We start from the raw sequence: 23,526 nt of genomic DNA, 5'->3' as shown, positions 1-23,526 counted from the left end.
TGTCTTCCAGGGGGAGAGTTTGACAGGGTTGCACCACGTGGGCGCCACAGATTTAATTTAATTAAGAGGCCGTGGATAACACTTTACACTTGAGTTAAACAAGCATGTAAATAAAATCAACATCATTAACAAACCAAGTGTGAAACAAATCAATATGGGATGCAGAGTGTACAGTGGACTGTGCCTTAATCTGTCTGAGGCTGCATGCTCTTATCTGTCCTTTAGGAATTTAAGAATTTAGTCAGTCGCTTTGGAATTTGGCTAATGGCTTTTTCATGAAGTTTAAATTTAACATAAGCTTGCAGTTTTATTATATTTTGTTTTCTAAGCCAAAAGGTCAGTTGATGCAAATTAATTGTCTTGATATGGTATGTTTATACATGTAAAAGTAGAAGTGGTTGAACTAATCCCAGCTCACATATTGTTATCCAGCTAAAATGACCCTGAGTTCTGATCCAGCCAATTTCTTGATTATCTAGATTAACAGATATATTTATTTCTTATTTTTAAGCCAAGATTAAAACCATCCAATCTCATTCGAGTTGATTTGATGCTGCCATTACAAATGACAGATATAGCACATTTCACTGCAGCTGCACAGTAGTTAAAACTGTACTAATCAATGTATTATATTCATAATGGGTCAACTGTGACATCAAGTTACCATATGTAATGTGAAGTGTGTAATGTGAGTTCACTTAGTCACAAAGACGCAGTTAAATGACCACCCAGCAGCAGTTTCATGTTAGCTCTATGTATAAATGTGCAGCTGTTCATCTTAACAACTTTACAAACTGATGTCAGTGTTGTGTTCACAGCTGGTTCCTTTACCACTTTAATGCAGAGAATCCACTTTAAACACAATGTCATTTTTCAGTTTCAAATCTCACATAAAGTAGATTACACATTTATTTTATTCACAATGTCCCAAGCTCTATTTTACTTTGTATTCTTAAAGTTTGTGATAATTGCATTTCTTGATAATCCACACATTTGTTTTATCTGAAATCAGGACTATATCAGCATTTATATACTGCTGCCCATATTCAAGGATAAGAATATGCTGCTCTTTTACAAGATAGACTTTAAAGGCTTGTTGCTCTGACAACAGATCCAGATAAACGTCACACCAGCTTTGAAGAACTGAAAAAAAAATCCATGCTCGTGTCAAATCACGGATGATCCAATCAAACTAACACAGTATCGTGTATGAAGAACAAGGCCCAGGTTTCCAGTAGCGGGTGAGTGTCTGCTCAAGCTGAACTAATAAGCTATTTACACATTTCTCCACATATCACAGAGGTTAATGTACATACACATTACTCCTACATATAGCCTAGAGAGGTCAAAAAAGTGCTTCAGCATAAACCCTATATATGCATCTCTCTAATGGTCCCGCATAGCATGAACAATTTGTGGTCATAACATTGTGAGAAGCGCTGTCATGTGAAGAGAAACACACCATTAAGAGTCAAGCAGCTGTGTCAGATCAGACTTTTACACAGCCCACTGCTTTGTCATGTCAGGGAAGGTTGCGGCTTGTCTTTGTCCAGTGGAGCGAGTGTTTGCACAGAGGAAACAGGCCCAGGGCAGGTTATGTGTGCTGCACTCATCCATGTAACTGTAACATATAAAATACTTCACGGTGTCTCTGCTTTTCTGCCTCATGAGCATGCGTTACATAGGGAGGCTCAAGTGGCTGAGATGTAATCACAGTATCACAGCGGAACCGGGACGACGCAACTACGCTGTCGCCACACAGCTTGTGTTGAGCACATGAAATATGACTCGCACTCCAGATAACAGAGGGAACATTGTCACTGGGGAGATAAACTGCGTAATTAGAAGATGTCATAACAGAAGAAAAATACGGAGGATCATTGGAGAGCATTTAAAAACTCGGTTTTACTATTAGAGGGTTTCAGAGTGGTTTCAGAAACCTCCTGGCAACAAGGAGATGTGGTTTGGGTTCAGGTTATGGTTCATCAGGGTCAGGATTAAGGTCTTTCTGCTCAGGTTTCCTTGAGGCCAGAGTGGTTGTGTTGAAAACTGGCCCATTCTTAACCAGGCTACGTGAGATGGCTCCATGTGGTACAGCAGCAAAAGCTAGAAAACTAAGTATTCCAGTTTCTAAAATGGAATTATCCGATCAGGATTAGAATTACAAGGATTATTAGGATTATTCTTCCTTTCTGTGGGTGTCAATAGAGCTGGCAGTAAAGTATGACTAAACAAAGAGCTTGACACGTTCTTAAAAAAGCAGTAAGCAAAAGATCACCTTTGGTTTTAATTACTAGTAAGTTAAACAAATTTGTAGCATTGTATGTGTCCTTAAATGGTATGAACTCCTATGCAAACTATGTACATTCTGACAATGAGCTGGTGATAGTTGACTAACTAGATGGCTACCTAAATGACATTATCTAAACAAAAAATTGACACGATGAATCAGACATCTTCCAAATGTGTCATGTTTCACTGAATCATGACTTTAATGCATAACTGCACTCAGCTTTTCTTGGTATTGTTGCTAAGTGTTTGTCAAGAGCAATGGACCAACAGCATGGTGACCAGATGATGTGTTAAATCATTTCTGCTAAAGGTAGAAATAGATTTCAGCCAAATAGTGTATGCAGCCAGTATGTTACAAAGCTCACACCATGTTATCCTGACTTAACCCATTGTCACTTGTTCAAACTCAAAATATCCTCTAATTCAAATGGGCATGTCCATAATGAAAACCAAAAGGCAATGTGGAAATAAAGTAAGTTTGGGATAAGGGTGAGTGAAGAAAGTTAAGAAGACAGAGCTGTAGCCTGTCCAATGTGATTCTCATAACAAGTTCAAAAACACTAACAAACAGAACCAATATGTAATGATGTTGCAAAAACAAAGAAAACAATAGAGTTGACAGCAACACACTTTACTTTCCCCATTAGAGTCTAAATAGACATCATCTCACAGTTTAGAAGATGACAAGATGCTCATTTTCTCTCGAAACTGGTGTCCAGAATCAAGGTCTGTTCTCTATTAGAGTTTGTCACGATGCCGTCTGTCTCTCACATTCTTGCATCCTCCGACAGGCTGGATAGCTGTTTGACTGCCAAGCTGTACATTTCCAAGAACAAACCTGCTGGCACTAGACTCTGTGCTATATGTTGTTTTCCATCTCACTCTCTCTCTCTCTCCTTTCTGAGATGAATATTGAGACTCATCCACTCTCAGATTTATTCACCACTGCCTCCTGGCCCCCTGAGAGACGTGGAATTTTTCTGCTAGAGCTGAATGCTGAGCACTCGACTAGCTCCTTGACATGTATACAGTGCAAGACTAAAGTCAGTGAGGTCGACTTTGCAAAAAAGTGTAGATTGATGTTGCACCTGCAGGTATTAAACAGGAATAAAAGAAGATACCTTTCAACATGCTTTTTAAAATGATTTTTATATCCCTTCACTGCCATGTTGACACAAGAACATTTCATGACACAAACGTCTCACATACACCACATAGTAAATGATCTGATGAAGCTTTTTGTGCACTTCTACTTAAAAGTTAAATACCCATGAGAATTTTTTTTTTTTTTAAGGAAATATTCTTGGTGAGAGCTAGACGAGCAGATATGTCTGTTGATGTCAAGTCTGTATGCTAAATATGAGGCTAGTGCTAGCAGGCAGCAAACTTGCTTAAAGATTGGAAGCGGGGTAGCGGGGGCAGCTAGCCTAGCTCTGTCACAATGTTTTTTTAAAAGAAAAAAACTGTCTACTTGCCCCACTAAAGCTCTAGTTAGCATTTTGTTGTTTAAGTCATACAAAAAACAATGTGTAGATACGACTAGTTGAGGTTTTATGGGGAACTGTTTGCCTCCACTTCCGGTCTCTGTGCTAAGCTAAGCTAATCAATTCCAGCTTCAAATGTAGTGTGCAGACATCTAACTCTAAGTAATTAATTTAGAAAGTGAACACGTGTAGCCTATTTTTCAAATGTCTAATTATGTTGATAGAAATATTTGCCTGTCAATGCATTATTAGCTTAATGACCTTATTCGTGTAACTGGTTGTATTTTACTACCGTGGGACATTTGTTTTATTACATCTTGTCATAAAGAGAAATTATTATACCACAGCACTACGTCTTCTGAAATCCTAAAAGTGACAGATTATCTAATTTTTCTATACACTTGAATGACATCCTGTCTCCAGATAATTCCTAACAGGACATGCAGCGTGTCCTGGTGTCACCCCTGGGCTGAGGGAAGATGTGTGTTTGTTGACGGGCTAGTAAATCCACAAGTGATGCTAACATTCCACAGATGTGTGCATACTGGAGTCTCCTGACTCAGCCGCAGAGATGAATGTTGTGTGGGTGGGCACCTCATTGATTTTCGTGTTGGAGAGATTAGCACATGTTAGGGTTATGCACTCAGGGCTGGGATATATTAGAGAGGAACATACACATTTAGCCTTGCCTGCAAATCCCGTTCTCCCATCACACTCCCTGTGTGTTCACTGAGATCAGAGGATGGGTTGGACCAGGCTGCAAACAGATGTATTACCAAAAATATTCAAGCTGTTTGATCAAATGTTGAATGTTAATGTTATTTGAGTGGGACAATCTGGGACAATATAGTTGCACATGTTTCTAATTCAAATCAAGAGATTTATTTGAGCTTGGAAGTTCATTCTTACCTCTGGGAACAGTATATGTAAGAAAATACTCTAAGCTCAAATGTCACTTACTGGTTTTTGGAGTTTTCTCTGTTTTCATTCAACATATGGAGCTGGCTCCTTGGACATCATGCGACCCAAGCAAGGAACTTCAGTCACGAGATATCAAGTGGCTGTATTGTATATGTGGGGGAGACTGTAACCCCTATCTCTGTCATAAGATGGTCTTTGGTAACAATGTGAATGTCCTATTTGATTCTTCTCCGGCCATTCAGTGAGTCCTGGTCGATACTTTGACACCTTCCCAGTTGATGCTGAGACCAGTTGTGCAGGTGTTCATAAACAGCTGATGTTTTTCTTGATGTTCATTCTATTGTTTAGGATTCTCGCCACTTTTCATATTGGAAACAGTTGGAAGCACAATATGCTGTCCCTATGGCTCAAACCTCTTTAAAAAACAAGATTTATATGATGTTGCATTTCAACCTGGATGTGCCTTTTCTGAGTAACAATGTGTGCATTATTGAACTATTAGGCAGTGTGAGTTTGTATGATCATCCAAACACAAGGCAGACATGTGATGTGTATATATCTGATTCGAACAGCCACACTTGGAGGTGGAACCAAAAGCCTTCGGCCATAGAGAGGGACAGGACGCACTGAGTTGTGAATAATGGGGGATAATGGTGCACACTTTCAAAAAGACTTCCCTCGAAGGCATTTATGGTGTTGCACTCAGCTGTCTGCAAAAGTGAAGCAATGGAGCTGGAGAGAGAATACATACTTCCTCACCTTTGCACACCTGGCATTGTTGCATGAAGTGGGTGTAATTGTCAGATTGTTTCAGTTTCGGTAGGTTTTTTTTTGTCAAATCCCTAGTTCCAACATTGGCTGGGGGGCACAAGTACGTTGCTTAAAAGCATACTGACGACTTCACAGTATATGAAAATATGTAAAAAAAATAAATAAAAAAAAACGTTGCGTAGTTCTCTTGGAAATCCATGCAAACAACCTGCATCATAGTATCAGATTAAATCTTAAAGCACACCCTCATAGAGAGCAAAGTCCGCACTCAGCACACACTCGCCCTGCCATTTGGACCAACTAAAGGTCAGTTAAAGCAGCTACACTTCCAGGGTTCAGAGGTCAACAGCCTCCTTCTGTACAAGTAAACCGATCCAGCAACCTTATCAACAGTTATCCAAGTACGGGTTGGTTATCTGATAGGTTCTTTTCTCTTTTCAAGTGTGGAGTCGTGCTGTTCACATCCAGCCTGCAGATAGTTTTATATTATCAGTTCTTATCTGATCTGACACTGTTCCCACAGCTTAACATAATAAGCCACGCACAACATTAACATACAACATGCGTATTCCCTTGCTCAGCTGTCAGTTGTGTGATGGTAGATGTTGGTGGCAGAGCCGGGGCCCCACATTCTGTAAACCTACTTAAGCTTGCAACACTTCAGTCATTTTCTGCTGTTTTCTGGCTGGTGAACGCGCCCGCTGGAATGTTTCATTACCCTCAACTGAAGTCTTTTGATGAGAAGCAGCAGAAGTCTCTCCAAGAAACTAGAAAGACAGTGTGAGGAGGAACTTCAGACAGGCACCAAAGTGATTTTTCCTCTCCTCCTCCTCCTTTTGCTTTACCTTGCTCTTCTCTCCCTTCACCCTTAAACGATCAAATTTTTTCTCTCTCTCCGCTGATGCCGTGTGTCAGCTGGAAGGCACGGCGTTGTACCATTCAGATGTAATCTACACCTCTGCGTGCCAGAGAACAGCGATTGAATCGCGGCGGGCGTCCGATCCGTGACATGCTGACAGGATTGGCATAGCGACACATGTATGGGTATCTGCTTTCATGCAACACTCTCCCAGGGGAAGAGAAGTATGGTAAGAGGCCAAATCGTGTGATGTGCGTAGGGGTGAAAAGGATAGAGGTGCTGCTAACTGTGGAGACGCCGTTTGGATGAAGCACGGAAGGATGATGTCGTGTTTCGCTCCAGCAGCGGCAATCAGGGTGGAAAGTCTGAGTGTTTGTTTGCTTAGCGTGTGTCAACGCGAACTCCAGAGCAGACACCGCCAAGCAAATTTAGAGAAGGAGCAGAGTTGTGTTTCTCTGTTTACGTGAAAGCAAAGGCTTTTATCTGTGTCGAGATCTTACGTCTGTAATGTCAGGGGAGCTTGTCTGCAGGGCGCTTGGGGAGTATGAGCATGAGAAACCTTTGTTTGCTGTCTGGTTGCAACATACTAACTAACATCCACAAGGCATCAATAGTCTGGGGCTCATTCTGCTCTGCTCTGAGCCAAGAGGGGCAGAAATGTGGACTTCACACAGAGGTTAAAGAACACCGTCCCGTGGACATAAGGAAGAGCAAACACCTCATCAGCCTCTGAGATTTGGCTCAAAGGGAGCACACTCTTTCTCATCTAATAACCCTCTGATCTGCTTGCCTCTGAATAGAAAATATCAAAAAGCCTGCTCAATGATAGCTCAATCTAACCAAGCCTTGACATCAACAGAGAGCGCTTTACCTAGTTTATTATGATTTCCATCCTGTGCTGCTCGGTTTCAGGAGTCGTAAAAAGAGCTTCATTAAAGCAGGGTGGAAGAGAGGCGAATAATATACAGAAAACGCAGCCGAACGAGCGAGGGAGAAGAAGGCCAGAAAGCAACAGTGTTGGTTTGTTGTTTCCAACTCCCCTAGCACTTAGAGGTTCCCTCCAGCACAGTCTCTCACTGAAATATTAATCGTGTTTGACAGCTGTTTTAGCTACGAAAACAAACATGAGATTGGAGCTTTTTTGGAACGCGTCGAGACATACGCCGAAGCACGGCCTGGCTGAGATAATGAACAAATGTTCTGGACAAAAAGGATGCAGACAATATGGAAGCAGCCTCATTAGAAATGTGCCGTTGTTTACCAGTGTGAAACAATTATGAGGAGCTGTCTTGTATCTCAGCTGTTATGTATGGCGCAGGTTCACAACGTGGAATGTAGTTTATATATAGTTTTAAATGTACATTCAGATGTCAGCGGGTCAGAGATTGAGACAGTCGAGCTTCATGCATGGCTGCTCTCCCTGATGACTCTCCTCTACTTTAACACTTCAACAGCGTTCCTGCAACCCCAACGCACTTAACAAGGTGGTATAATGATGGGAGGCTTTCTTGCTCACACACACACACACACAGAGACACACAGAGACACACACGCACAGCTCTAGCATGGCAGAGGCAATTTGCAGCATTAAGCTGCCTGATAGCACATGTCCACTGAGAGTTAGGGAGTGATTTAACGGACATTGCTCACACCAATTAGAGTGAATCAGCCAGGCAACACTACTGACGACAAGTGGATGCCGGCACTGTCAACACGCAGCCACACACACACATGCTCCCACACGCTGCGGAAAAGAGGGTATTTCACTGTTTCTTTTGTGATTAAGAGCATGAAAATAGCCCATTTAGATAATCCCTCCCTGTCAGCACTGTCAGCCCGAGAGACACTGACACATCCCATGCAATCATTCCCTCATTACCATACGCCAATCATTTCAAGAGGACCGACTTCCAAAAGCCAGAAGAATGAGCTGAAGGGAACGGCCACCTGCTTCTCTTTTCGCGGCGGGCGCAGCGAGAGCCGCTCCTCGTCTCTTAGCCGGCCAAGCCTGGAGCGACATGACACAGTACGAAGGCCACAAAAGGGAGAGGCGAGCCGCATCAGACGACACAGCCGTGTGAGAAAAAGAGGGTGCACAAAAGGATTTCTATTTGCACGCCCATTGGAGGAGTCAGGCCCTGGAGAGCACCTGATTCATTTCTTCTTGAGGGCTATTAATCTTTTCAAGCACCAGAATCACTTTGCCTCTTAAGAACAGGAGAGGAGATTGAGTTTTCTATTACAATCAACCACAGGCGGTGTGTCGGTGGGAGAGGGGGCAGTGACGACACCGTCCTTGCTGCTGCCGCTCCCTTTTAAAAACAAAAACAAGCAAATAACATTATCATATTAGTGAGATCATTTTTGGAATTTCTATTGACAGTGAGGTAAGCAAGGTCACAGCTAGGGTTAGGGTTAGAGCCAAAGCCAAATGATTCACTTAACATGGATGATTTAAAATGGGTTCCCTGGTGTGTTGGATCAAATGGTTTTATACACAAAACACATGGCAGTTTAAGATATACTACACTCACTTTTAGCAACACATTCACATGTGTATAATGGTCCACAGCACTTATCCACAGTAGCTAACTTACTTGATGCTAAGATGCAACTCAATAATAAGAATAGTAGGCTCATTATTTCAGGATGCATCATCACCAATATAGTAACCATGTGTTGCCATGTTCAGTTATTTGACTACATAATCTTAACTCAAGGTCCATTTACTACTAGCTTTTTCCTGATATTTCAACAACATCTGATGAAGAGCAAAGTTCCATACTTGATATGATTTTGTGCGTCAAGGATGTAGTTGAAAACTTTTTGAAAGTCAAGTTAATGGAATAATTTGGGGAAATGTACTTATTTGCTTTTTAGCAGAGCATTAGAGGATAAGATTGTTACCACCGGCTGAATTACTAATTACTATGTCATTATTTTGTGTAGTTCCAAGGATGAATGTCCATGCTCAATATTATGTTGATATATTTAGCAAAATTGGAAATTCTCAAAGATGTTCTGGTGTTGGCCGATGTGAATTTGGTCTTCTCCAAGCAGATTTACGTCTTCATTCCAGATACACATAAAATATGCATAGGTGAACGATGCAGCTTGCGCCTGCATAATGCATTGCTACAAAGCAAGTATATCACAAGCCAGAGGCTCACTTTGACTGTTAGACTTATGCTGTTGCTAATGGGCCACTTACAAAGATGGCCCAAATCAGTCCTCAACACATTACTCCTATTTCTTAGACCTCTGAGGGTCAGAGGGCACATTCACTACACGAGTAAGCTGGCTGATTTATCAAATCTGAGACAAAAAAAGAGCATAGACATCACATTAATTACTGCCTTGTATAATTTATCAGCAATGTTCATTAAACCATGACCTAGTCTTTTGAAAAATGTGTGTCGGCGAGGAGTATTAATTGCGGAAGAAATCGGCTGAAGTGCAGAGCTTGGCCGCGGATCCCCTCGGTTAGGCTCCGAGACGGCTGCACCGATGGGAGAATATGGAAGCCACTTTAAGATGAAAAACGGCAAAGCAGCCCAGTGTCACTTAATCAATGTGAAACCCCAGCAGGGAGAGGGAACCACCGCCTGCGGGGGCCACGCAGTCCCCGGACTCATGTCCCTGCGACGAAGAGGGGTTTTAAATGAGCCGACTTTCACGGCGTAACTCATCTCAGTCACAGCGATGTTGGCACTAGCTCCCGTGGGGGTGTTGCAAAGAGCCCGTTTCTTCTTGGGAGGCGCTTAACAACACCATCCATCTCGGTAACACAATACTATAGACACCTCCTACCTAAGGGGCCCATCATCACCGGTTGCTCCTGAGCTGCTTTCATTCACGCAGGATGAAATTCCCTTTGAAGAAGCCGGAGGCGACATGGCGACTGTGCCTGATCAATCACTCCCTCAGCCGGTTATGACACAATAGGATCAAAAACCAGGACAAATTCTGCTAATTTGGGTCAATTCTGTCGTTCTTTTTCCTCTTTAACTTACAGTAATCAAAGTCCACTCAGGGGACACAGATATTAAAGTGGATTTCATTGCATTGCACTGGCCAGGGTGTCAGGTTAGCCCAGTCTCTTCAATCTGTGTAAAAATAACATGATTTTACTTTTAAATTGCATCCAGTGGATACGGCAAAGTCCAATTTTGGGTGCAATCCTACTCAGAGACATGACGTCAATATAAGGTCAATTTCATTTATTTTATAGGGTGAATTTTGGCTTATTAGGAGTAGGCAGGCTCAGTTGATGGCTAGATAATTTGTTGGAAAAAAGTTGCAAAAGCAGCATGAGAGCATTGACAGAGGCCACCAAATGGACATCTTTGACATCAAATTCAAAGATGACCCTAACCATTTTGACTGCATTTTACTATTTTAACCCAATCCATCTAACCCTTATCCTAACCAAGTCTTGGCCTAAACCTAACCAACAGCTGTTGAATGACACCGGAAAAGATTAAAAATGCAGCATTAAATCCGACTTTGGCGTACGCTCTTGGCTCAGTGCGTGTTAGTTGTATGCGCATCGTGAGAGCTGGTTTGTCAGTTTGTCTCTGCTGGCTCTCCACTCCTCTATCTCACGGCTGCCTCGGGCCCTGGGGTGCTCTTATCTCTCAAACAAACGGCTCCTGTGCCGCAGCCTCGCTCGCAGCCCTCATCTATCTGCCTGACATGTGCTTCCTTGTTTGTTTTCTCTCGCCTGCTAGACGCGCCCCGATGATATTGAGCTGTGTCGACGGCGCTCCGCCATTCATGCCAGATGAATCAATCACTCCAGCGTGCTCCGTGGCCCTGTTTAGTGCCGACAGACTCTTTTCCACTTCAATCAATGCCGGGGCTTTAGGAAAAGGGGGTTAGTACTTTTCCCTACTTTATATTAGGAGAAGAATAGCAGGCTTTAAAGTAGCTCTGCCAGGCACTTTGACTGAATGACATCCAACAATGAACAATGACGAATGTTTCCTCTGCTTCTTGGAATTCTTGTTTTGTTTATTTGAGGCCAGCACGTACAGAGATTGTATCTGTTCATTTGCATAAATGTATATAGAATTAAACATGATGTTAGAAAACTTCTCCAGTATTAGCAGATGACAGTGTACTGAATTCACAAACACTGGTGAATTACTCTCAATTATTAAAATGAAGAAGAAATTATTTATATAAAATCAAACAGTATGTTAAGAGAGAGAAAAATTGATAGTATGGAGAGTAGGCGGCTTGGATATAGAGCCGTAGCAACAAAATCAGACATAAGGGAAGAGACAGAAAGAAAATGAAGATGAAAAGAAGGAGGAGGAGGCTTCTACTGACATTAGATCAACTAAAGAAACAGCCATGTTAATATAAAAATTATTTTAATGATGCTTTAGCAAGTTTACCAATTCATTGATCATGAAATAAGTAGCTTTAGAGGGGGGTTAAAGTAATACAAATTTTGATATCATAAAATGAAGCAGTTACAAAATTTAGAAACATGTTACATCACCTACATGGAGTTTACAGTTCAAAATTCATCAGGTAGCATTTTAAGTTCCATTTCCACAGATGAAGATACTCTCATCTGGATCTTCCTGTGTCTGGACGATGAGTAGAGGGTTCCTGCGAGGGCTCGGCTCTAATAAAGTCCCACTGCTGCTGCTGCTGCTCATCGCTGATGTTCCTTCAGTCTCTGCTGCGCCGCCGCTCAGCTGTGAACAGTTCCCCTCTGCTTTACGGCTGGAATGCAAGTCTTGGGAGATTCTCATCTCCTCTGCCACCCGTTCCCCCAGCTCTTGGATCAGCTGTCTGGAGCTTTCCGAGGCTGAGGGGAGGGCTTCCACTTTACTCCCCGCTGACAGGAATGTGACTGTGGGCTCCTGGGGGATGGGAGAAGGAGAAGCAGCAGCAGCGGTGGTGCTGGTGGGGTGCTGCTGGAGAGGGTTGTCCTTAAACGTCTCTCCTCCTCCTCCTTTTTTGGAGTCGGTGCAGCCCTGCCCTTCAGCATCAGATTCCTCGCTTTCATCAGACGAGTCACTGCTGCTGCTGCTGCTGCTGTCACTGGAATAGCTGCTGCTGTCACCGCCGGGTATTGGAGCGCTCCTGTAAGCTCCCTGCCTCTCCTCTTGCTCTTGCTCCTCTTGCTCCTCAACCACCATTGTCGCTGCTTCCTCTAGCTCCTCTAGCTCCAGCTCCAAGTCTTTTTTCAGCAGGGAGGCTTTTTTTAATGTGGCGCCCAAGTCTGTCACCTTCTTGGACCTGCGAGAAGGAAAGGAGAGATTGGATAGCGAAGAAGAAGAAGAAAAGTGGGACAGAGGAGACAAAGTTGAGCATTAAATTCACCTTCTTGAATAAAGTATGACTATGTGAAGAAGGGGAAAAGAAAGAGACATCAAACTACAACTTCATCAGTGGTACCCGAGAGAGAGTAAGAGAGAGGGGGAGAGGGAGGTAGGACGACTGACTGAGTGACTGGGCTCTGCGTACTAAAGACATAGCCACAGGATAACCATCTACAAATCTAATACCCATTAACCAAATCCCATTCTCATCTGAATGTTAAGTAGAGTGCGATTTGCCGAGGCGCGGGAGGGGAGCTCAATGAAATATGGAAATATGGATGTTTAATAATGTAGGGAGATGAGCGGAGCCGATACACGGGGGCTCGCCTCCTCCCTCCCCCCACCCCTTCCCCCCACTGCTGCTCTCCCTGCGCGAGGTGATAAGAGACTGAGAGGGATTACAGAGAGATGCCGACCCCTCCCCCTCCCCCTCCACCACCTCCCCCTCCTCCTCCTGCTCCTGCTCGGCCTGTGCGTGCAAATGCACACGCTTGCACGCTTTCACCCACATAAACCAACAGTTATTGGTCGACAGTGAAAAAAAGCAAGAAGAGGAACCTTTTAAACCATATAAAATGGGATTTTGTCACATTTTTGCTCTTTTTTTAAAAAACAATATTAATGTTTTAAGGACATTTGCCTTTCTATTTAAATAAAGCCAAAGACATTCTTGTAGTCTCTGTAGAATTTTAAACTTTGGATATTTCTGTCAATCTTGCTCAACTACCAGGCAAAAAATAGGGTGAACACAAGCTCATAGTGAGAGTAAACCCTGCAGAATAGAAGTAGACCTGGGTAACCACATAGACTGCAGTTGTGGGCAATGTCTCACCGCAATACAGCTGATAAAGGTTTTGACTGAGAATAGATCCGAGCTGCTTCCCCTACAGCTAAATGTCTCTGCCCTCCAAAGATTAAGATTAAGAGCATGCCCTCATAAAGCAGTGCATTAAACAATGTTCCCATCCTGTAGCTTCAGGTTTTATAGTTTTGTCTCCGCAGAAGACGCCACGGACTGTTCGGGGAGAGAGAAAGAGAGAGAGAGAGAGAAAGATGGTGTTTTATTGCTGATGAATGTCCTCCTACAAGGCCCCATTTGTGTAAAGCCATCAGATTGTTGGGAGGGCCCCCGCCTGCACATTATTCACGCTGGGAATGCCTGCTATGCTGCCAAAAACTTAAGTGGTTGCTATTCGTCCCCCCCGCCCGATTCGGGCGTGTGTGCCGCCCCCATTGCCATAGTGATTAGGAGCTGACCTCTGTGGGTCACTGCGATTCAGACTGTGTCCATTCAGGGTGGGATAAAGTGTGTGTGAGCTGCGCTGATGTATGTATGTATGTGTGTGTGTGTGTGTGTGTGTGTGTGTGTGTGTGTGTGTGTGTGTGTAGAGAGGGGTTACTCTTCCGCTGCCATTCACATTTTCACACTCGGCTCCTGTTGCCCTCTCTGGCCCAATTAACCTACTGCTGAGCCCCAAGATGGCTCCTCATTACAGCGCAGTCCTAATGAGCTCCCTATTCTGGCGAGTAAAGTGTTTATAGAAGGAGCACGTAGGGGCTGAGTATTCATTTACACCTCAGGAGGGACTGTGTAAACAGATCTTATAGTCGTGCTCTATCATATGGATACACATTCTCCTCTGAATGTCGAGAAACAGAAAGGACGGTGAAGATATGAGGAGAGGCGGGGGAGGAGGGGTCGGAGATACAGAACCTCCTTTCTCACACGCACCTTAATCCGCAAATGTTTTGGCAGTTTTTCTGTGTTACTATGTGTCAGAATGTGAAAACAGAGGCTTAAGTTGATTTTCCCTGTAAGATGCTCAGGCAACTGGCCAGGCTCGGAACGTAGACAGGTTTCTAGAAAAATGTGCCTGCATGGTTTTGGTCATGGAGATGTGAGACTTTACTGCTGTCACTTACTGTCCTGCTGCTGTAAATTTTTACTGAAGCATCCAAAACCGCTGTTTACTCCCTTTTTGAGGAACGTTTATAAAAGCTACTGTGCACAGCTGTCGTAAAAAATCATTTTCCCTGTAATAAAAATGACCTTTTTGTAAAGATTAATATCTATATAGTATGAACCAATGGGACTGAGCTTTTAAGATATTTGGTCATAAACCAAAGCATTGGACATATTTGGAAATGATAGCAGTCGAGGGAAATTTTAAGTCTCCCTCCACTTAAGAATATGTTTTTCTTGTTGTTCCTACAGTTGGACGTTTGAACTCCACTCTGCAGAATGATGTATGAGCAGAGTTTGACCCTTGAAAGGGAAAAGTGCTCATAGAAAATCTGATTTTTTTTCCTGAGTGGAGATATGAGCATGATTTGTGACATACACAAGAAGGACAGATTGTTGCGAGGTTAGGTTAAGGTTATGGTTAATATCTCGCCAGAGTTTTGCAAATCATACCTCCAGCCGATCTAATCTAGCACCAACCAGCACACATTGTCTCCTTCTCAGTATAGGAGACATTTTGTATCCAGTAGTTAAGGACCAGTGTGCAGAATTTAGTGTCATCTAGCAGTGAGGTTGCAGATTGCAATCAACTGACCACCACACTCCAACTTCCAAGCATATAGGAGAACCTACAGTGGCAAAAAAACTCAACAAAACATGGAGGTGCAACATGGTGGCCTCATGGAAGATGCCACTAAATTCTACACACTGCACCTTTAAACCTCTAAAATGAAAATATATCTGCATATTACATGAATGCTGCGTTTTTAGTGAGGGATGGGTAGATGTCATTTTAAGGATTTTAAAGTGGTGATTATACTTTCCTTGTGAACAACCATATCACACACACATTACTGTCCAAAGCAGCAGAGTTTTCTCTGTCTTAACAGATGTGTGGAATAGATCTTTAAAGTGTTAAAGATATGACAATTCATCCTGAGGTGGTACTGGAGAAAAGGTCAGAGGAGCGCCAAAGTGAGTGGGATTTATTCTCTGGTTGTCATGGATACATATACCAAATATCATTAAAATGCATCTGATTGTTGTTAAGATATTATAAAGTGGTGGACAAACCACCAGTTTAGGCATCCATACACCTTGGGAATGAGTCCGGTTCATACAGTAGCACATAAATGCACCACACTGACAGACCTTCCAAATCAATTTATGCATTACAGAATAAAGATGTACTGGAGACTCCTTGTCTTGCGTGAGAAATGCTTCATTTTTACACACAAACATGTCAACAAAGTTTGAAGTCTGAATTGTGATTTATGAGTAAACACCAAAAACCGCTGCATTCTTTGGCTCACTGAGTCCATTGATGTTTGATTCCATGTGTGAAAGCCACGAAGGGAACATACACAACTTTAGCCAAGATCCCCAAGTCCATACACAACTTTTTAACAATGACAAATAGCTTTTTAAACAATGACTACAGGATATTATGACATTAAGTGTGTGTTGGACAGTGTGCGCCGGGTGTACGGAGCCTGTTTAGGTCCCAGGCTCTATAAAACGAGGCCGGGGCAGAAGAGCCTCCTGTAGCACAGCCACTTCAAAGACTGCCCTGTATTCTCTTTCCCCCCGTGGGAAGTCATTATTGAGTTAGCATTGGAGAGGCGCGCTTGTTTTCTCTCCCCTCCCTTGCTCTGTGGTGGGAGAAGCTCGGCCTGCGGTGAATACAAAAGGCTGTGTCCAGGAGGGGGGAGGGATAATGTTGTACACAATCCAGTCATTACTACACCGCTGTTGTGGTTTGCCTTCATTAAACTGAGGAGGGGAGGCTTTTTCAAGGTTGGAAAACTTCTGGCGAGACAAAGACGCCTCCATCTGCCAAACTCTTTAGATGAGAATGGGAAGAGAGGGTGTATGTGTGTCTGTGTGTGTGTGTGTGTATGTCTGTGAAGGAGCCGAGCTAAATTACAATCTGACATTTCTTTCATCGGGCTTGTGTTCATTGAAAGAGCGACTCGCATGTCTTGTGCTCTTCAAAAAACATCTCAGATAAACCTTGTCTTCAGATGTATAAATCTGTGTAATATGAGCGGCACATTTCCTCGGTGTAACTTGCGAATGCATCATTCACTAGCTGAGGGTGATAAAAGCCGATGCTGGGAGATGTGATCCGTCAGTGTGACTGAATACTGGAACGGTCAGAGGCGCTGGTTGCCACTTCGAGCCCAGAAATGAGAAACGCAGATGTATTTATTCAACAAGCAAATGTTCCAGGTCGGACTTATCGCTGCCTAAGAAAAGAGTTGCTGTACTGTATATGGGTTATATCATTGCGTTACAGATATGTCAGTGCATTATTTAGATTTCTCTTACAATTACAGCCATAGTTTTGCTCACCATCGCTACAGCTTACAATGACCTTATAACTGCTGAGGGGGCAGCTCAATTTTGCTGGAAGGAAGTCCAACAAGAGAAGGAAGACATTCCCAGCGTGAAATGGGATGTACACTAACCTTGCACTATGTCCTAACAGCAAGTGAGCATCCGACCATCACGTTGCACTGAATAACATCAGATGCTCTCTCTCTCCACACTGAATCTGTTAAATATTCACTTCTGCTACGTCATGTAAACAAACCACGTACCTATCAGCCCTGCGCTCAAGATCAGACCGGAGACGTAACCAATCAAGTAAAAGATGGGTGATTACTTTTGTATATACTTTAAAAACAGAAAACACATGTTTTATATTGTGATATTTAGATGTTTCTTTACTGGAAATGACGTACAATATAGCCAACAGCAACTTAACTAGAATCTTGCAGCTCCCTGGTGATCTCCCTCAAGCCAGCTGCAGCCTTTCGTGGTGAAATAAGACGGTATCAAAGAGACAACTCCTCATTTTAACTAAATAAATCAACTGTGCCTCGTCCGTGAAGCACTTTCAATGCGAGAACCAGGAGGTTAATAGAAACAGGGTGTCTGACAAAAGTTGAGCCCAAAACGCCTTGCACGCAGTTAGGACACTGATGTTGATGCTCACTTGAGTTACTTTCAGTGTTAGAACCAAACAGAAACACAAATTACAGCTGAGACAGATAGGAATGTTTCATTAGCTTAGCAAGTATTTGGTCATAAACCAAAGTATTGGACAAATCACAATCTTGATCTGATCATGGCTCTATATGTGGAGTCATAGGATCAGGTTATTACAGTTCATTCAAAGTGGGGCATTAATAGACCAGATTCCATGTAGCTGTCTCGATTTTGTGCAAAACCACAAATGTCAATGTCAAGGTAGCGCTAAAGGAATAGTCAGGAGATCAAAAATGTTAGTAGGATTCATCCTCTAGGCATCATTGATATATGTACCAAATTTCATGGCAATGCATCCAATTGTTGTCTAAATGATCAACCACAAGACACTGCCATTCTTAGTCAATGGAAATGAGCCTGGTTAATATTGAGGAAGCCACTTTTGATCATCTTTAAGATTCATCATATGGCACCACAAATGTCTGTTCCAAAGTAGATGTTGACATATTAAACTGGATAAGTGAAAACATGAATTTGCTGTTGGCGCTACATGAAACATCACAAGATCATCAAAGTAATATGGATTCATCCTCTGGGGACCATGAATGTCTACATAACATTTCATGACAATCCATCCAATATTGGCTAAGAGATTTCAGTCTGGATCAAAGTAGTGGGCTGACCAACTAACCTCCCATCAGAGCCAAAAAACTTTTCCTTAAACATTCTTGTGGATTTGGTGGAACATGAGAAAGAATGTGTATTATTTCCTTTAAAAGTATTCCTGAAAAAGACAAGGTTCATTTGTATTTCCCACTTCATAATTTGAGTTTAATAGTGTTGAAAATCTCTTATCAAAATACAATCTCTTCGCTACTTCAGGCTATGGTTTGGAGGTGTTACAAAAAGTGAATGCTCTCAGACTTGGGTGTGAAGTGTTTGTTTTAAACATCGCAGCTTGGACATCTAAAATGGTAAATTTGAGTTATGCTCTAGAGGTTGAAGTATGGAATCTTAACTACACACTTCTGCAATTTACTAGCTGCATTTTCTTCTATCAACTGACTTGTATAATCCCTTGAGATTCTTCAAACTGTATCAGTTGACAGTCTACTAGAGTCTGTTTACTTAACGTTCGACTATTTATATCTCTAAAAAATACATAAATTAGGAGGCTATAAGCAGTTGTTTAACAAGCCTCCATCTATATGCACATGCCTTTGCAGCTGCAGATAAAAAGGACAGCTATAATCCTACACCATAATCAATTGTAATAACTCAAGTGGTACTCCAAAACTGGATGAAAGGAATTATGCAAAGACTGTCAAAGGCTACATCCACATTAATGCATTTTCATCTCATAATGGCATTTTAAAACAAAAACTATCTCCATCCACATGAGCCTTTTAGTACCGTTTCATATTTAATCGCTAGTCCTTATTAACATGTTTGAAAATGTATATCAGCACATCGAGACGCCCACACAGTCTGTGTGCTAGACCAACCATACTGCGCTTGGCATTTATTACTCAAATTTCAGCTGAGGGTGTGATGTATGCTATTGCACCCTAATAGAACTGGGCCTTTGTCCATGTTTTAAAAACTCTACGTTTCTGCCTGTAGAGACTTAAATGCAATCCCTTCAAACTAGAACAGGGTCAGCAGGTTTTTCAAAAAGTCTCAGTTTTTAAGGGTTTTAAATCTCAGATGCTAGGCGGAAATGTAGCAGAAGTTATGCATTTGAACACAAAATTGTATCAGTGTGGACACGGCCTAAGTCTGTGTTCAAGATGAGCCTGTGTACTCGAGACAAGAAGCTGGAGAGGCCCCATGCTGGGAGGAAATCTGTACTACTTATCCCTGTTAGCTGGGAGACGTTTGTGTCTTTGTTCTTCCCAGCGGGGCTCCTTGGATCTCCCTCAGTGCCGAGGCTAACATGAGATAGAGCAGCTCCATTATCTGTTTCAAAGCCTTCTGGACATGCGTTTGACAGTTTGTTTGTTTGTTTATTCAGATCCCCATTAGCTGTTGTGTTGTAACAATGTCTAACCTCTCTCAAAAGTATTTTTAACAATGCTCCAACAACAGAAATACACACCCGTAACATTCATACTCACAATAACAGTAACAAAACATGACACAAAGGCACTAAGACACACAACAACCAACACCAAACCATACCTGATTACTACATATGATAGCTCTATATGATAATTCATCTCTTCAATAACTGAAAAAAGAAATCACTTAACTCATCCATTTAATCATACATCAATGGCCTTTGTTACCAAAATACAATCTTAACCTTTAGTTAAAACATTTATTACTTCATGAAATTTAAAAAAAACTTGGTACTAGGTTCCATGCTACCATTGCTTGATAATGAACTGTTCTCTGTATTAAATTAGCTTTACACAGAGGCAACAGAATGACCCTCTGATGACCGCCGAGTAGAATAATGATGTCAGTCTGAATAAAATTATAGCCTACTATAAAGTATTACTTTCCTTTTAGTTATGATATTTCAATACGACACACTAGAGAATAATGCAACCTGCTTTTTACACTTAACAAAGCCAAATGATTATTTATAGCACTTACTATTGTTTAATGATGCTGCTTGTTTAATGACTTTCAGTTGTGTTGGACCACATCGCTGTACAATAATGTGACCGATTAACACTAACATTATCACTAATGCTTGCATTAATCTTTTGGATGAATAGCTAGGCAGGAGTTTTCTACAGTGTTTTATAGCAGCCATGTTCATTTTTAATATCATTTGATCAATTTGACTGTTGCAAGACATTTTACTATCAATAGTCATGTCTAGTAACTTTGCATCTGTAACTTGTTGAATACCTGTATCTCTGATAGTTATATATAAAATTGGTGACTTTTAATTAATATTTTGACTCAAATACCCAAGAGAGATTTTGACCCAAGAGTTTGTCTTTTCTATATTAAGAACCAATTCATTTATTCCTTGATTAATTTATTCCTCATTTAAAACCCAAGTTCTCCAATGGGGCTTTTCCATTATACAGTTCTAGCACTACTCAGCTATTCTCGACTCATCTCTACTCGTTTTTTTCTTTTCCATTAAGGATAGTACCTGGTACCTGGTACTTTTTTAGTACCTGCTCTGGCGAGGTTCCAAGCAAGCCCACGTACTAAAATGTGACGTCAACAGACTCCCGGCCACTGATTGGCCAGAGAGTGTTGTCACTGGAAGAGTCATCTAAAAATGGCGTGACATCCCACGCGCCATTTTTAAATAGCGGCAACAAAAGATACAGCGAGTTTTACGCGAGTTAACATGGCTCCTATGCGCAAAACTACACCGTGGTCCTTTGGCGAGGTGTAGACATTCCTGTGTGTGGTGGCAGACGAGAAGATCCAACGAGAGCTGACGACCCTGCCCATGTTGAGGAGGTACGATGAAGTAATGGAAAACTTGGTACCAAACCACGTAGAGTCGAGTCGAGCCGAGTAGTGCTAGAACTGTATAATGGAACAGCGCCACAAGTGTGTGTGCTAATGTATATATCGTAGAATTGTCTGCATACATTGCAGTGGTGGCATATTGAAAGGTTGTGTGAAGCTGCTAGGGAAGTCCTTACAAACACACAACTGGGTGGCATATCCACTGTGTGGTTGATGTGGCACATCAGGAAGATAGCAGGCTTGGCTGCAGCACAATTCCCCATTTTCATCCACACGGGGCACATCACACCCAAGGAGTAGCATGTAACACCTAATTTGAATTCTCCTGGAAAAGCCCCTGAGCGCAAGTAAAATGAAAACACCTATCACGCTAAGTAGCCGATGGGAAAACCTAGGTAATAAGTGCCTTGGGCTTTATAATCACATAGAGAGGTAAGCTGAGGTGAATCAACCAGCCAGGCTTGGCAGGCTGGGGGGTGGGGGGTGTTAACAAAACACCACCATGCACAAGTGCACTTTCAAGGCCTTTGACCGCTGGTCTTAGCTGACACGACCCCGTGCTTGACCTCGTTGCCCTGCAACGTTCCCAGTTGTTGGGAGCTCCAGATGCTTTTCCCTGCAGGGGAGCTTCTGTCAGAGCTGCCGACAAATCTCCCCAGTGGCCGTTGTCATGCCCACAATACTAAGGATGAATGAGACGGAGGAAGTAGAGAGAGTAAGTAGAAACCCAGAGTGCTGTGTCATACTGAAAAAATAAAAGATTTGGCTCAAGAAAAAGAAAAGAAAGTCTACAACTTCATTCTTGGCAGTTTCCTTGCTGTGTTCATGCAGTGCTGCACACATTCTTTTATTCTTTGTCTTTCCTTTCTTCAGTGAAAACAACACTCGTTTGTTTTTGGGGAGCGCTCACTTCACACCTACCATTCACAATTATCTGAGTGTGTCCATTCAGCTGTTATGACGTGGGGCTAAGTCTATCCCTGAACCATTTCTTGTCAATTTTCCAGTCTGTGGAGCAATGCGTGACTGTCCTGTTCACACATCTTATAAACAAGTCAGCAATTCACTCTATAAAAGAAAAAAGGGGGGAAAAAACAACACAGAAAGCTATTTTTTTTTCTTTCCACTAATGACTTCATATGGAAACATGAATCTTACCTCACTTCCCTCCTCTCAGACTAACCCTGGAGCATATCACTTGAATGCTGCCATGGTTTCTTTTTTGGGTTTTTTTGGTGCAAGAATCTAATTGACCCAATTAATAAGGGTGGTTGGGTGGTTGTGAGTGAACCAGCACTGAAAAAGGAAGTTGTAGCCCTTCTGATTTAACCGAGGTATTGTAACACAACACCAGGCTTATAAGCTTTGTCTGTGCTGGCTGCCGTGAATCTACATTGGCCTCTCTCCAAGCTTTTTGATAAAGGAGGAAGGAAAAAAAAAAAAAAGGAGAAATACAAAGAGAGAAAGTGAGGCGACTCGCTTTTTCTCTGCAGTCCAGCAGCTCTGCAGGGGCTTTGGCATCTGAGGACCTTCAAAAGCATACACTGAAACTAATGGACTAGAGAGGCTGCTGCTCCATTTGGAATAATACTCTGCTAACAATTCGGAGATAATTAGGATTGGATGGGTGTGCGAGGGCCAAGTTAAAACAGTTTCCAAAAAGGAAGTGTGTGCAAAACTCTGGAACGATGACCATCGCGGTAAAAAAAATTAATTAAAAAAAAAAAAGTTTCCCATCACTGAAACGATGCGAGCGGCTATTTGCTTTGAGGTTGCGCTTTTGATTCCACTGCGCAGGGTGCTCTGACTCTTATGTGTGTGAGAGTAAATGGGAGAGTAAAGCCCCGCGGCTTAAATCACTGTGAAGTCTTTACGAGGTTGTAAATTTGAGTCTGATGTCTCGGCAGTCAGAGGAACTTTAGGCGTAGAAATGCATGTGGGACGGAGAGGAGATTAAATAAATCAACCCCCCCGGCCAGCAAACATCCATTAATCGCCATGTCCATCATGTGGGACTGATCGTGTCCGCCTCATCGGCTGCGAGCACCGACAAGATACAGGGATTGCACCAGGGGTATAGATTACATCTCAATCCTATCACCCCGACTCCCAGAGATGACTCACTTAGTGAAGGATGACAAATCCTGCACGGGGGAATATCACACAAGAAGAAGAAGAAGAAAACAATGCCGACACGATCTGTCATCAAACCTGTCAGACGGCACAAAAGGACCCCGACAACAAACTGCATGTATGATAGCGGTGGATGGTTTTGTTGCTCAAGGAGCGGGCTCAGCTCTCCTGTGCTGCTTTGAATTTTGACATTTTAATATTATACTCCAAATACCATCTCGGAAACCTCAAGCAGAGATTGTGAGGAATTTTCTAGAGCGTGAGGCCAAAAAAAAGACCCGTAGTGAAACAACAGTAAAAACAAGTAAAACATGCTCGGGT

General features: G+C 42.4%; 1 protein-coding gene across 2 annotated transcripts in view; it reads right to left on the bottom strand.

Annotated features, from left to right (window-relative positions):
- Window positions 1-11,025: 11,025 nt before the first annotated feature.
- Window positions 11,026-23,526, bottom strand: part of shq1 (SHQ1, H/ACA ribonucleoprotein assembly factor) — a 36,633-nt gene continuing 24,132 nt past the window's right edge. For both annotated transcript variants that reach the window (XM_053316222.1, XM_053316223.1), the window contains one exon: window positions 11,026-12,585. In XM_053316222.1, coding sequence (XP_053172197.1) covers window positions 11,877-12,585 — 709 coding nt within the window. In that variant the 3' untranslated portion in view covers window positions 11,026-11,876. The remainder of the gene's footprint in view (window positions 12,586-23,526) is intronic.

This window comes from Scomber japonicus, chromosome 3 (genome assembly GCF_027409825.1).
Source record: "Scomber japonicus isolate fScoJap1 chromosome 3, fScoJap1.pri, whole genome shotgun sequence".
NCBI lineage: Eukaryota > Metazoa > Chordata > Actinopteri > Scombriformes > Scombridae > Scomber > Scomber japonicus.
This window is presented reverse-complemented; position numbering and strand designations above follow the sequence as displayed.